The following is a 12,924-nucleotide window of genomic DNA, read 5'->3' on the forward strand; positions in this document are numbered from 1 at the left end:
TTTTTCAACAGCTTTATGATTTTTTAATAACTGATTTTTGAAAGAATATGGACTTTATTAATTTTTTCAACATTTGAAATTAATAAAAATATTTTATTATAAATTTATAACTTAGAAAAATATTAAAATGATATCAAAGATATTTTATTCAATAAGTATATTTACTATCGGTTCTGTAGGCGGCGCATTATTAGGGACTTTCTATTTTTCAAAAAAATTGTCCTTTAAAGATTCTTCATTAAATGATCTTTCTCTTAAAAAAGTTGGAACTTTTAATGAAATTATAAATCCATATAGAATATTTGATTTTTGTGATCCTAGGCCTGTTCATGATTTAATTGTTAGAAAAGGATATATCTCTTCTTATAACAGACAAACAAGAGTTCCATCATGGGTATATAATTTTATACATGATAATATTATTTCTTTAATGGTTTTAAAAGAGTACAACAGAAATAACATCAGAGTCTTTAAAAATGAATAATTCAAACAGAAAATTTTCGAAATTTAAAGAAGATGAAACTATAGATCTTAAATTTCGTTCTAAAATAAGCGATTATTTCCGAAGTGGTTATGACAGAGGACATTTAGTAGAGTTTCTAACATCTAATTGATATACATTAACATTTTAAGATACCAGCAGCTAATGTAAAATTTTCACAAGATGCTCTTGATGAAACATTTTATCTTACAAATATTGCACCTCAAGTAGGAGTAAGTTTTTCTTCATTTTTTCCTATTATTATAATGTTGTCTAGGAAGGATTTAATCGGAATTGTGAGAGTTATAACATTTTTTATTGTTAAATATTAATTAATTAAAGATTGGTTTTATTTTGAGGAATTTTCCAGAAGTTTAAAATCTAAATTTGAGTATGTTTCCATCATAAACGGTCCACTATATCTTCCTAAGAAAGATCCAGATGGGAAATGGAGAGTCACATATGTATAATTAATTGTTTTATAGAAAACATAATTAATTATATTTAAGGAAATGATAGGAGATCCTCCCAATGTTGCAGTTCCAACACACTTTTTTAGTATAATATATGCAAGAGATACTTCAGATGATACTGTAGCAGTAGGTTCTTTTGTTATTCCAAATACCAGGATTGATGATGATACAAAACTTATCGAATTTGCCACACCTATTAGTGCAATTGAAAGGTAATCCACATGTCCTAATATTGTCGTATTTTCTCATTATTTTAGGGCAAGTGGTCTTGATTTTACATATAAATTTGGAAAAAAACAAAAAGAATTATGTAAAAGCGTTGAATGTGATGTACAACAATTTATACGCAAAGCGCATTGGTCTTCAGCACCAATAAAAACATAATAAATCTTAGTAATTATTTGGAATACTATTTAAGTATTTTATACATTTTTTTTCAATTTTATTAATTCATATTAAAATAGTTATATTCTAATTATTTAATCCTAATGATTGCGCCTGCTTCTCTTTTTGAATCCTAGAAATATATGCCCGGCTAAAATAGGTTGATTTGGTCCTTTTTTTTATTAAATATTACCTTACAATATTCCAAGCATCCATATATCTTCCTATACATTTTGAAATACAAGTCTATTAAACGGTTAACAAAATAATATGTTATTTAACCTTAAAATAAACTTGTTCTGAGCTTTCAAAGCGGCTTCCAGGCTTAGGAATACAGCGATCATAACATGTTTCATTTAATTTCTAATAAAAATCCCATTAATTCATCCTTTTTCAAGCGGAAAAAAAGGATTATACTCCAATAAGCTCTGTAGCATTTGCTACTGCTAATTCTTGCCTGATTACTTGCATCAAAGCCTGCTTTTTATCCTCCATTGGATATTTTTAAAAATAGAGAGGTTGAATACGAAGGTAATTATAAGGGAAAAATAAAATAAAATTATATATAATAATAGTTTAATTTTGTATTTATATTAACATAGTTTTATTTAATTTACTATGATTGTATTTTTAATTTATTTGCAGCTCGAGCTTTAAAATGTTTTTTGATTTCATAAGCAGCATTTTTTAATTGTTCTTTGTCTACAGCATCATCAATACTTTTTAATACATTTAATACGACGTCTATAAAATTTCCATGAGATTTATCATCTCTGAATCTATAAAAACGCCATCTTTTTTGAGAGTCATATATACATTCGACCAATCTATATAAATTTGAATAAATAAAAAGAAGAAAATAGAAAAAATGGAACCTGTGATTAAGAGGCTCGCCTAATGCTTTCATTTGTTCCCATTCTTCAGGACTAACATACATATCATACATTTCAGAATATTTATTTCCGCCTTCCCAGACAGAAAGTCTAAATTTTGGCATAGAATCGTAATTAAAGTCGTTTAAACTATTAGGTAATAATGGAAATTGTAAATTTAATAAAAAGTCTATTGAATTTTCACCAGGAGGTTTCCATTTTAAACTAAGAAAAAAATAAGAAATATGTAAAAAAAAATGAAAAATAATTTACAGAGTTTCATCTGTTCCACATGTATAAGGTGCATTAAGACATGTAAATATAAGTCCATCGTTTTTATGTCGAAGAGATGGAATAATATCTTTAAACATCATTTCAATTGCATATGAAAGCTCCATTTTTTTAAATTCAACTCTTCTTTATTAAATATTATTCATGATTTCCATTCTATAATTACCGAAAAGGCATTTTTCGTGTAAAATCTGGATATCTCATACAAAAATTATTTAAAGGATCCATAATATTTTCTTTCAAATACTAAATTTATTATTTTTATAATCTATAATCATCTTTTTTTTTACCCCAAGTCGTTTATCTAAAGGTTTATTTAATAACAATTTTCCTTGAACTGAAAGGCAATCAAAAACGAGACATCTCAATATTTTCCTGCCATCCTCATATTCATCTAAAATTAATTCCCCATCTATTAACGTATCATTATGAAATTTATGAAATGTAGTATCATTTAAAACTGGAAAATGGAGGTTTTGAACTTCATAGTAATCATTCTTTCGATCAATCTTCAAAAAAATATAAGAAAGATCCCTCGTATTATATAAAAAAAATCTACCAAATATATTTTTTCACTTAATTTCCCCATATTATTCTTTTCTTCCATAATATATAAAAGTACACGAATACCATCTGATTTTTCACATAAATAATAGCTTTTTACTGTCATTTCACCGGAAAAAAAAGATATATATTAATATACTCGTTGTCTATAAGCGTTTGTATATGATTTTTAGAGAAACTAACTGGTTGTGAGCCTAAAAAAAGGTTATCAAAAATTAAGTATTTAAAAAGCAGAAAAAAACCTGGAAAAGAGTCATTTGAACGCTTTAAAAGCTGGCGAACCTTATCTCTAAGGATATGAAGGTTATTTCCTTGAATTTTTGTGCCGGGAATATAAGAATAATGGTCTTTCATGTCTATCAATTATCTCATAAATTTTTATGAGGTTGTGAGCGATCGAAGGCAACGTCAAAAAGTTTATAAAATGGAAAAAGGGCAAAAAAGAATGGTAAAACGGAGAAAAAACGTATAAAAACGAATTATTTGGGCATTTTTACCTATATAAGGGTTTATATATTTTTTGAATTTTGAAAATTGGTTTATTTTTGATACTTTTGGGATTTCAAAAAAATTAATAATAATATTGATTGATTGATCAATTGATATTGATTTATTTGAAAGAAAATACATATAAATACATATATCAGTGTTTTTTTCCGGTTTTTTTTCTTTAAAATTAGGAGTGATAATAAGTTTTGTCAAAATTTTATAATGAGTGTTCAATTTGGACTTAATTCTTCAAGAAATAAGGATATTTCTAATAAAAATATAAGAAAGAATCTAAATGCTTTTTCTTCAGAAGAAAACCAGGAGAATAATGAAGAATTTTCTGAAAATTCAACAAAAATGGTGAATAAAGAATTAAATCTATATTATATGAATTCAAGCAAGAAAGAGAAGGAAGAAGAAGAAGAAATTGATTCATCTAGTATGTATTTTTCTGTATTTTTTTTCTAAAAAAATATTTTTAGTTTATGCATATGATGAGATATATGATGAGATGAAAGAGGCACAAAAAAAGAGGAGAAAAGAAACAGATGAAGATAAAGAGCAAAGAAAAGTGAATATTTATGTTTTTTTTTGTTCTGATAATGATATTTTATAGCCAAAATATATGGATAAATTTTTTGAATTAGCATCTGTAAGAGAAAGAGATAGATTAAGAGCTCAAGAGAAAATGCTTCAAATTGAAAGACAAGCAGAAGGCGATATGTATAAAGACAAAGAGAAATTTGTTACGGAGGCATATAAAAAGCAACAAGAAGAATTGAGTCGTTTTGAAGAAGAAGAAAACAGAAAAGAAGGTGAATTTTGAATAATTTGATTTAAATTTATTAATAGAATAAGCTTTTATGAGGAAAAAATCTAAGGGAATAGCTTCTTTTTATCTTAACATGCTTAAAGAAGAAGAAGAACATCATAATGAAGTTATTGAAGCAATCTCTAAATCTAATAAAGTTTTAAAAAGTGATCAAGTTTCAAAGGAAAAGACATTGGAAGAAATAGCAAAAGAGTTGAATGAGAAAGGTATTAATGTGACTATAAATGATGATGGAGAAATTGTAGATAAGAGGCAACTTCTATCAGCAGGACTTAATGTAGTTAAAAAATCTACAAAAGTATCACAAGAATATTTAAACACTAGAAAAAGTGCTCAAAATCCAAAATTTATTTCAAAGGCTCATGAAAGAGAGAAAAGAGAAAAAGAGTTACTTTTAATTCAGGAACAGATTAAACAAATGGAAAAAGAAAGAGAGGAAGAAGAACGTCGGAAATATGAAGAATTGGTTATTAAAAGTCAACAAAAAAGATCGGCGGAGGAAATTAATAAGATAAAAGAAAGATATTTAAAAAGAAAAGGTAAACTTAATTTATTATAATGAATATTCTACATATAATCTATAGCAGAATCTTTAGAAAACCTTTAAATACAATTATAATTTGATAAATTTAATATATGGCTTGGTATATAATTAAATTAATAAATATTTCTATGGATGATTTTACTACGAAACTATTTTAATATATAATATCCAGCTTAAAATCAATCCTGTAGTAATAAATCCTAAATAAGTTCGAGTCGATTTTAATGCAATTTCTTTTGATCTAAATATTATGTCTTGATACATCATCTTAGACTTTTTATGAAATAAGTTATAAAGACAATGATTAATATATTTTTTGTTATAAATGTTATCATGTCGATATAATGCTGCAAGAAATACTAATGAAAGCATGTTTAAAATACTGAAAAGCATAATAACAGCATTAATGTCAGTATTCTAAAAATGTTAGCATAATTCTAGTTGTTTTATTAAACAACAGTTAGGCCTTTCTTTTTATTGAGATTTAATATAATATGTACCATCTAAAAGTAAGCTTCAAATTAGATAGTTTGATCAAACATACAGATTGCATAATAACATTTCCAATTATTTCCATACTCTTGTAAAATCCAAATATTATTGATGCATTTTTTGAAATATATATAGTTAATAGGACTAAAATAATAGATGAGACGCTTTGTCCAAGTGAAAATAAAGTGATAAAAAACAGTTTATACTTGATCGATAATAACAGAGACATGAAACTTATTAGAGACATAAACAATGAAATTAATACTTTAAATGTTATGATAGAGTAAATTTTTTGAAAAACTTACATATTACAAGACGATGACCAGAATTATCATTGAACCAGCCTATTATGGGATATAAAGCTACCTAAGAAATTTAAGCCTATAATGAAATAAATTTTCGAAAATACTGATAACAATAAAACTATAGAAGAAATATCAGTTGCCGCAATATTTTTTAGAAAGTTTACATGTTCAATTTTGTGTAGAAAATAGATAAAAGGTGTCCTTAAAAATAAAATTAGATAATCATATACTTAAACAATTAAATACTTACCAAATGCAATTAGATAAAAAAGATATTAGTAAATACCACCAAAAATAAATTGGCATCGTTTCTATGCTTTTAAAAACACTTTTTTCTTTAAATGTAATGAATACAACTTTCTTATTTTTATTCATTATTTGACTGTAGGCTATACATATTGAAAAAGAAAAGAGTGACAAAGCACAAGAAACAATAAAAAGTATCTTTATGCCATATATTAAATGTCCACCAAATGTGTTTGTTAATAAAGAAGAAATAAAAAAAATCTTTCAAAATTAATTTTTATATGTATTAAGTTCTATACTATACCAATTTTCCAACACTTAACAGAATTGAAATACAGAAACCTAAATTATCTTGAAATATTTCGATTAAAAGTGTTTCTTGAACTATAACAAGAGGATTTATACAAAGACTATATTCGCATAATCAATTTTATTTTCCATATTAAAATAATGCTTCTACCCAGATAAAAATAATCCTAAAGTAACAATATATTTCCATTGTGAAAGTGCTGCAATAATAGAAATACATTGACCAAAAAATATAATTCCTGTTAAATATATAGGAAATAATGATGTCCCTGCACCTAGATTTACTATTTTTTTTGTATATTTTTTCCATGATACCATATTTTTCAACTAATAATCCAGATATTATAGGAATTATAGGATTTATTAATATGAAACTTTCTAAAAAAAATGTATCAAAGATACAATTTCAATCATTAAATACTTATTAATAAAGATGATTGCATATTTCCCTTCTTTAATTCCTTTACTTCATTATTTTTTTTCGTTTTTTTCTTATTCAAAAACCTCTTGCATAGTATAAATACTTATATTAAAGATATTTTCAAAAAAACATGAACCTAAAACGTATTAAACAGCCTTATTTTCGTCATAGAATCTTCTTTCCAAGCGAAAAACCTATTATTATAAATAATAAAACGATTTTAACTGTTTCTTCTCGTTTATCATTCAATTGAACCAGTGTTTTCGTAAAAAATGATGCATATTCATTCTTGTATTTTTCTTCACTACGATCATTTGCATCATCTTCTTTTTTAGCAATTAAAAATGATAATTCAATAGGGTCAGCCTGTCTTCTAAATTTCATCCGTATTTTTTAATCGACAAAGCAACTGTTCTGGAATAGCCCTCTATAAAATATTGTAGAAAAATAATATATAGTGTAAAGATCCCTTAGTTTTCTAATAAATATAAATAATTTTATGTGTTGATGTGTTTTTTTAATATTAAAAATATTTATATATGAATATACTATTTGTCAAAGATTGTAAAATTTATTTGAAAAATGTCGAGTTAGATAATATATTTATCCTTAGATCGCTAAGAAGTATTCTATGAATCCATTGTTTGATGAATGAGATAGTTCTATTGAAGATGATATTGTAATTTTTAATAGTTTTTTAAAAAAAAATAAGAAAAAAAGATTAGAAATAACTAAATGGCCTAAAAAACCTCTTGGAATATTTAGAACAATCGTTTTCTACATATTTATTGTAAGCCTATAGAGAAAAACATCATAAATATAATATTAAATAAAGATATTTATACTTACTTCTGGCATCCATTCATTAATTTTAGTAATACGGTTATCATGTGTAGGATGTGTACTAAGCCATCTATAAAGTGAATTTAAATTTAGAAAAAATTAAAACGTTACTTTGGAGGTGTTTTAGTTTCTGAAATAGACATTCTTTTCCAAAGACGAGGTGCTTCATTAGGATCATAACATGCCTTTATTAATGAATTATTATCCATAAAAACATGATAAAATAATGATAATTACTTCACTCATAAGTATTAATCCTATATAATCCGCTATAATAAATTATAATGTTGAAAAATAAAAATAAAAAGAGTATAATCACCTTCTGTTTCTAGTTTTCTAGAATTGGGTTTTAAAAGACAAATATCTATAATAGCCCGGCCTAGAATTGAAGGATCATAAAAAAGAGATAGAATAAAATGACCAAAAAGAACAAGTTTTGTAAACGATAACTTTTCTGCTGAATGACGTGCAATTTGATGTGCCGTTTCATGTGCAAGAACCACTGCAAGACCATCTTCATTCTTGCAGATTGGTAATATTCCTGAAAATACAAATACTTTTCCTCCTGGAAGAATAAACGCATTTCGTTGTGGATCATCAATTACCTATCTATAATTAAATCAATTCTAATTATAATTTAACCCATAAACATGAATTTCCCAGTCTATATCTTTCAATTTTGATGCACGTATTAATCGTATCATCACTTGCTGTACACGACGTGTCATTGGATGATTAGGTGGCAGAATTCGGCCTCTATATTGACTCATAATTTGTCTATATGTTTGTTGTGACATTTTTTTCTCAAATTCAGGTGATACATCATTAAATCTTCTTCTATTCGACACTGGAACATATTCTAACTTCTTTTAATTTCTTAATAACCTTTCCCTTAAAAAAAAAACCTATATGTGAGAAATAATATGCTCCTGCTCCCAATAAAACTGCTCCTACATTACGTTTAAATATTGAATATTCCTTTATTTAAATGATTTCTCTATTTACCCGAAATATACCAGAAACCTCGGTTTTCTACACCAAAACCCGAACGCTTAAAACGTTCATAATGTATATATCTTCTTGACCCCCAATTTTGATAGAATATTTGTTTATTGACCGAAATATATCTAAATCTCGTCATTTTTAGATATTGTTTTCCAATAAAATTGTACTAATATTTCTTAAAAAAAACTCCCTTTTTAATAAGAAAATACACTTTATTACCCTTAAAATCTGCATCTTATTTTATATGAATTAACATGATTTTTTTCAAAATTTTATTTCATCTTATTTCTTATAGTTTTCTGTTAAAACCCTTAGAAACATGTTTAAAACATGTCTAAAACATGTCTAAATGTGTATATTTTTATTATAAAAATTTAAACATGTCCGTCAAACTTACTTAGTAAACTTGTATTTTTACTAGTTTTTAAGATGATAAAAATCCCATTAAACCCATTAAAAATACTAGGAAAAGAGCCCTTTTCTGGGCTCTTTTTAAGAGGAAAACGTTCCATTTCTACAAGCCTTTCATCATTTGAAAGAGTAAAAGAACGCCCACAAGATGATGAGTTATACCATATAAAACTCCCAGAATCAGCATTTGAAACATATAATCTTGATCCTCTTCCTTTGGATATTACAATTAGTAAGAAAGAGCTGATTAAAATGTATTCAGACATGGTAAGATGAATGAAAAAGGCTAAAAATGAATTTCATTAAAAAAAACCAAATAAAAATGGCAATAATTGACTAATATTTGAAGGTTACAATAAGGCGTATGGAGTTAGCATCGGATTTGTTATATAAGTCCAAAAAAATCCGGGGATTTTGTCATTTATATACAGGACAAGAAGCTGTAGCAGTTGGTATTGAACAAGCAATTACACCGGAGGATCAAGTAATTACGGCATATCGATGCCATGGATTTACGTATATTCGAGGATCTAGTGTTAAATCTATTATTGCAGAGTTATTGGGTCGAGTTGATGGTGTTTCTCGAGGTAAAGGTGGATCCATGCATATGTTTTCAAAAAACTTCTATGGAGGCAATGGAATTGTGGGAGCACAAGTTCCTGTTGGTACAGGAATTGCATTTGCTATGAAATATTTGAATAAACCCAATACTACTTTTACTTTATATGGAGATGGGGCGTCAAATCAAGGTCAAGTTTTTGAAGCCTTTAATATGGCTAAGCTTTGGAATATTCCTGTTGTTTTTGGATGTGAAAATAACAAATATGGAATGGGTACATCTGCAGAACGAAGCAGTGCAATGACTGATTATTATAAACGTGGTCATTATATACCTGGTATTCAGGTAGATGGAATGAATGTGCTTGCTATTAAACAGGCATCTGTCTTTTCAAAACAATATAGTTTGGAAAATGGACCATTAGTTATGGAATTTGTTACATATCGTTATGGTGGTCATTCTGTATGTTTTTTATATTTTTATTTTTAAATAACTAACTATCTATCTATATAGATGTCTGATCCAGGAACGAGTTATCGTACAAGAGAAGAAATTCAACATGTACGTAATACCAATGACTGTATTTCTCTCCTAAAGAACACAATGTTGGAATATAATGTGATTACTGAATCTGAACTTAAGGTTTGATCTTCCTGTTTTTTTTATTTATTTATTAATTCTTTAAGACTATTGATAAATCAATTCGATCTCATGTCGATAAAGAAGTTAAAGAAGCTGAAGAAAGTGAGTTTCCAACTCCCGATCCAAAGACTCTTTTCAGTGATATTTATGTGGTATTTACTTGTTTTTCTTTCTAATTTATCTTCTAATCTTTTAGCCTGGCTCCAATCCTGATTATTTTCGAGGACGCTGGTCTGGTGAAATTTATACATCCAAGAGTCTCTTTTGAATTCATTAAATAACTCTATATTAGTTCTCTTTAATCTTTCTGTATTTTATTATTTCTCTTATTTTCTACTCTTTTTCTTTTAATAACTTCGTTAAATTTAAAGTTGCTGGAAAAAAACTAAGTCCTTAAAATTAAGACTTATTCTGCCATAAAATGTCGCTGAAAATGCCTAAGGCGCCTGGCCCGGCGCTATTTAAAGAGGGTTATAGGACTCAGCAGGGCGTAGAAGACGTTGTTGTCCGAAATATTCATGCAATTAGTGAACTTTCTGGTTGAAAAAAGATATTTGCTTTGAAGAGGTTTTAATAGGTTAATAGAGATTGTACGGACTTCGTATGGCCCTAACGGATACAATAAGATCATTGTTAATCACTTGGCTGTTTGTTTTTTCTTTTTTTTTTTGAAATTGGTTGAGATATAGACAGAAAATGTTAGTGAGTTCAGATGCATCAACAATTCTTGAGGAATTGGATATAGTTCATCCAGCAGCAAAAGTAATTGTTATGGCTAGTAAACAGCAAGATTTGGAGGCATGTTTATACATTTTTTTTTTTCTATATAATTGGTATAGATGGGGGATGCAACAAATTTTGTTTTAATATTTGCTGGAGAGCTTTTAAAACATGCAGAAGCACTTATTAGAATGGGACTTCATCCTTCTGAAATTGCGGAAGGATATGAGATAGGTCGAGATTTTGCTTTGAAGACATTAGAGGGTTTTATATAGAAAAATATAGAGAGATATTGATAAATGATAGAATTATCGGTAGATAAAGTGGAAGATGTTAGATCTAGTGAAGAGATTTTGAAAGCAATTAAATCATCTATTTCATCGAAACAATTTGGATTTGAAAAGTTACTTGGAAGTCTTGTTGCAGAAGCGGCGTTATTAGTACTTCCTAAGAATACATTACATTTTAATGTTGATTCTATTCGTGTTGTAAAAGTTTTGGGTGGATGTTTGGATGAATCGAGAGTTGTTAAAGGAATGGTTTTTCCTAGAGATCCAGAAGGAATTGTTCGAAAAGCTTTGAAAGCAAAAGTTGGTGTATTTTCATGTCCATTAGATATAAGTCAAACGGAAACAAAAGGAACCGTTCTTTTAAGAAATGCTAAAGAAATGCTTGAGTTTAGTAAAGGCGAAGAAGTTCTTTTAGAATCGGTTATGATTTTTATTTCTTTATGATTTTATTTAATAATAATAGATGGTTAAAGAGCTTTTTGATTGTGGAATTAGGGTTATTGTTACAGGTGGGGGTATAGGTGACCTTGTATTACATTATTTGAATAAATATAATTTGTTGGTTATAAAAGTTTTAAGTAAATTTGATCTTCAGAGACTTTGCAGGGTTATTGGAGCTACTCCTTTAGCAAGACTTGGCGCTCCTATGCCTGAGGAAATGGGATATGTTGATGTTGTTGAAACTGTCGAAATTGGTGGCGATAGAGTAACAGTATTTCGTCAAGGTAATTATTATAACGGTAGATACAATTCTTAATAGTATAGAAAATGAAATTACCAAAACAGCTACTATAGTATTAAGAGGTGCTACTCAAAATTATTTAGATGATGTAGAAAGAGCAATAGATGATGGTGTAAATCTTGTTAAGGCTATTGTTAAAGATCCTCGTTTAGTTGCTGGTGCTGGTGCTACTGAAATGGAACTTTCTAAACGAATTTCCGCTTATTCTGAAAAAGTCCCCGGGATTTTTCAATATCCAATAAAAAAATTTGCTGAAGCATTTGAAGTAATTCCAAGAACTTTGGCTGAAAACGCCGGATTTGATTCTACAGAAATTATTGGCAAACTTTATGCCTTTCATCATACTGATAATAACGTAACTATTGGCATAGATATTGAGGTAATCTTTCTCTTTCTTATTTCTTTTCTTTATATTTTTTAAAGGGAAATAATGATGTACCATTTGATGCTAAACTCGCCGGTATTTTTGACGTCTTATCTGTAAAATTATGGGCTTGTAAACTTGCCACTGAAGCTGCTCTCACAATTCTGCGTGTTGATCAAGTAATTATTTATTTTTATTAATATTTTTTAACTTATAAAAGATCATCATGTCTAAACCTGCTGGCGGTCCTAAACCACCCGGTCCAAATCCAAACTGGGATAACGAATAATCTATTCTTCATCTATTTCTACTCTTATTCATCTTTTTATCTTCTTTTTTTCTCAAAAATATTCTCTTTTTTTTTATCATCTTTATATTACAAAAATACTATCATTATTTAATTTTCATTCAACATCTCTTGTTTTTCTTCTTGTTTCTTGTTTTTCTTAAAAAATATATTTCACCTTTTTTCTAAGGTCTTTCTTAACCTTCTGGACTTACGAAACTATTGATTTGATGGTTTATTCAAAACTTCTTTAAAATTTAATAAGATAATTAGATATTATAGATGATTTTGAATCCTTTTAGTCATTAGAAGGAGCTTTTTGTTATTATTCTTAAGATTATTAAGGTTTTAAGAAATAT

General features: G+C 27.4%; 8 protein-coding genes across 8 annotated transcripts; 4 read left to right on the forward strand and 4 right to left on the reverse strand.

Moving 5' to 3' along the window:
- Positions 1 to 82: 82 nt before the first annotated feature.
- Positions 83 to 1,381, forward strand: T552_01645 (hypothetical protein). Its single transcript, XM_018370220.1, has 7 exons — positions 83 to 394; positions 444 to 590; positions 634 to 714; positions 759 to 777; positions 824 to 945; positions 991 to 1,166; positions 1,212 to 1,381. The coding sequence occupies exons 1-7, from the start codon at positions 128 to 130 to the stop codon at positions 1,336 to 1,338; spliced, it is 939 nt and encodes a 312-aa protein (XP_018225928.1). The 5' UTR covers positions 83 to 127; the 3' UTR covers positions 1,339 to 1,381.
- A 44-nt stretch (positions 1,382 to 1,425) lies between these two features.
- Positions 1,426 to 1,833, reverse strand: T552_01646 (hypothetical protein; the record flags this gene model as incomplete). Its single annotated transcript, XM_018370221.1, has 4 exons — positions 1,426 to 1,489; positions 1,532 to 1,584; positions 1,633 to 1,701; positions 1,756 to 1,833. 4 exons carry the CDS (start codon positions 1,831 to 1,833, stop codon positions 1,426 to 1,428), a joined length of 264 nt encoding a protein of 87 aa, XP_018225929.1.
- A 78-nt stretch (positions 1,834 to 1,911) lies between these two features.
- Positions 1,912 to 3,446, reverse strand: T552_01647 (hypothetical protein). Its single transcript, XM_018370222.1, has 8 exons — positions 3,308 to 3,446; positions 3,205 to 3,259; positions 3,061 to 3,157; positions 2,792 to 3,010; positions 2,668 to 2,747; positions 2,484 to 2,624; positions 2,214 to 2,435; positions 1,912 to 2,165 (listed from the first exon to the last, which is right to left on the reverse strand). The coding sequence occupies exons 1-8, from the start codon at positions 3,417 to 3,419 to the stop codon at positions 1,955 to 1,957; spliced, it is 1,137 nt and encodes a 378-aa protein (XP_018225930.1). The 5' UTR covers positions 3,420 to 3,446; the 3' UTR covers positions 1,912 to 1,954.
- Positions 3,447 to 3,730: 284 nt separating this feature from the next.
- T552_01648 (hypothetical protein) lies at positions 3,731 to 5,032 on the forward strand. Its single transcript, XM_018370223.1, has 5 exons — positions 3,731 to 3,993; positions 4,037 to 4,125; positions 4,171 to 4,369; positions 4,413 to 4,925; positions 4,971 to 5,032. The coding sequence occupies exons 1-5, from the start codon at positions 3,777 to 3,779 to the stop codon at positions 4,991 to 4,993; spliced, it is 1,041 nt and encodes a 346-aa protein (XP_018225931.1). The 5' UTR covers positions 3,731 to 3,776; the 3' UTR covers positions 4,994 to 5,032.
- A 39-nt stretch (positions 5,033 to 5,071) lies between these two features.
- T552_04122 (hypothetical protein) lies at positions 5,072 to 7,087 on the reverse strand (the record flags this gene model as incomplete). Its single annotated transcript, XM_018372173.1, has 12 exons — positions 5,072 to 5,347; positions 5,389 to 5,433; positions 5,475 to 5,510; positions 5,735 to 5,788; positions 5,832 to 5,928; positions 5,978 to 6,234; positions 6,278 to 6,383; positions 6,434 to 6,557; positions 6,598 to 6,660; positions 6,704 to 6,788; positions 6,856 to 6,897; positions 6,920 to 7,087. 12 exons carry the CDS (start codon positions 7,085 to 7,087, stop codon positions 5,072 to 5,074), a joined length of 1,353 nt encoding a protein of 450 aa, XP_018225932.1.
- A 337-nt stretch (positions 7,088 to 7,424) lies between these two features.
- On the reverse strand, positions 7,425 to 8,687 carry T552_01652 (hypothetical protein; the record flags this gene model as incomplete). The annotated part of the gene is made up of 8 exons (XM_018370224.1): positions 7,425 to 7,499; positions 7,553 to 7,616; positions 7,658 to 7,731; positions 7,784 to 7,815; positions 7,866 to 8,151; positions 8,197 to 8,405; positions 8,452 to 8,496; positions 8,552 to 8,687. The coding sequence occupies 8 exons, from the start codon at positions 8,685 to 8,687 to the stop codon at positions 7,425 to 7,427; spliced, it is 921 nt and encodes a 306-aa protein (XP_018225933.1).
- A 249-nt stretch (positions 8,688 to 8,936) lies between these two features.
- On the forward strand, positions 8,937 to 10,475 carry T552_01653 (pyruvate dehydrogenase (acetyl-transferring) E1 component, alpha subunit). The gene is made up of 5 exons (XM_018370225.1): positions 8,937 to 9,229; positions 9,312 to 9,983; positions 10,035 to 10,163; positions 10,208 to 10,315; positions 10,360 to 10,475. The coding sequence occupies exons 1-5, from the start codon at positions 8,981 to 8,983 to the stop codon at positions 10,429 to 10,431; spliced, it is 1,230 nt and encodes a 409-aa protein (XP_018225934.1). The 5' UTR covers positions 8,937 to 8,980; the 3' UTR covers positions 10,432 to 10,475.
- Positions 10,476 to 10,538: 63 nt separating this feature from the next.
- On the forward strand, positions 10,539 to 12,614 carry T552_01654 (T-complex protein 1, theta subunit). Its single transcript, XM_018370226.1, has 9 exons — positions 10,539 to 10,702; positions 10,749 to 10,810; positions 10,857 to 10,961; positions 11,003 to 11,147; positions 11,190 to 11,593; positions 11,637 to 11,898; positions 11,939 to 12,294; positions 12,339 to 12,458; positions 12,500 to 12,614. Exons 1-9 carry the CDS (start codon positions 10,585 to 10,587, stop codon positions 12,566 to 12,568), a joined length of 1,641 nt encoding a protein of 546 aa, XP_018225935.1. The 5' UTR covers positions 10,539 to 10,584; the 3' UTR covers positions 12,569 to 12,614.
- Positions 12,615 to 12,924: the final 310 nt, after the last annotated feature.

The sequence above is a fragment of the Pneumocystis carinii genome (genome assembly GCF_001477545.1).
Source record: "Pneumocystis carinii B80 chromosome Unknown supercont1.7, whole genome shotgun sequence".
NCBI classification, from domain to species: Eukaryota; Fungi; Ascomycota; class Pneumocystomycetes; order Pneumocystales; family Pneumocystaceae; genus Pneumocystis; species Pneumocystis carinii.

Coding starts and splice junctions, on each gene's coding strand:
- T552_01645 (XM_018370220.1), top strand. CDS start 128: ATGATATCAAAGATATTTTATTCAATAAGTATATTTACTATCGGTTCT. Junction 946..990: donor GGAAATGGAGAGTCACATAT/GTATAATTAATT, acceptor ATTATATTTAAG/GAAATGATAGGAGATCCTCC. Junction 1,167..1,211: donor CCTATTAGTGCAATTGAAAG/GTAATCCACATG, acceptor TCATTATTTTAG/GGCAAGTGGTCTTGATTTTA.
- T552_01647 (XM_018370222.1), bottom strand. CDS start 3,419: ATGAAAGACCATTATTCTTATATTCCCGGCACAAAAATTCAAGGAAAT. Junction 3,158..3,204: donor CAAACGCTTATAGACAACGA/GTATATTAATAT, acceptor GACAGTAAAAAG/CTATTATTTATGTGAAAAAT. Junction 2,625..2,667: donor ACACGAAAAATGCCTTTTCG/GTAATTATAGAA, acceptor TTAATAAAGAAG/AGTTGAATTTAAAAAAATGG.
- T552_01648 (XM_018370223.1), top strand. CDS start 3,777: ATGAGTGTTCAATTTGGACTTAATTCTTCAAGAAATAAGGATATTTCT. Junction 4,126..4,170: donor AAGATAAAGAGCAAAGAAAA/GTGAATATTTAT, acceptor GATATTTTATAG/CCAAAATATATGGATAAATT. Junction 4,370..4,412: donor AGAAGAAAACAGAAAAGAAG/GTGAATTTTGAA, acceptor TAATAGAATAAG/CTTTTATGAGGAAAAAATCT.
- T552_01653 (XM_018370225.1), top strand. CDS start 8,981: ATGATAAAAATCCCATTAAACCCATTAAAAATACTAGGAAAAGAGCCC. Junction 9,984..10,034: donor ATCGTTATGGTGGTCATTCT/GTATGTTTTTTA, acceptor CTATCTATATAG/ATGTCTGATCCAGGAACGAG. Junction 10,316..10,359: donor TTTTCAGTGATATTTATGTG/GTATTTACTTGT, acceptor CTAATCTTTTAG/CCTGGCTCCAATCCTGATTA.
- T552_01654 (XM_018370226.1), top strand. CDS start 10,585: ATGTCGCTGAAAATGCCTAAGGCGCCTGGCCCGGCGCTATTTAAAGAG. Junction 10,811..10,856: donor TCATTGTTAATCACTTGGCT/GTTTGTTTTTTC, acceptor AGATATAGACAG/AAAATGTTAGTGAGTTCAGA. Junction 11,148..11,189: donor TGCTTTGAAGACATTAGAGG/GTTTTATATAGA, acceptor GATAAATGATAG/AATTATCGGTAGATAAAGTG.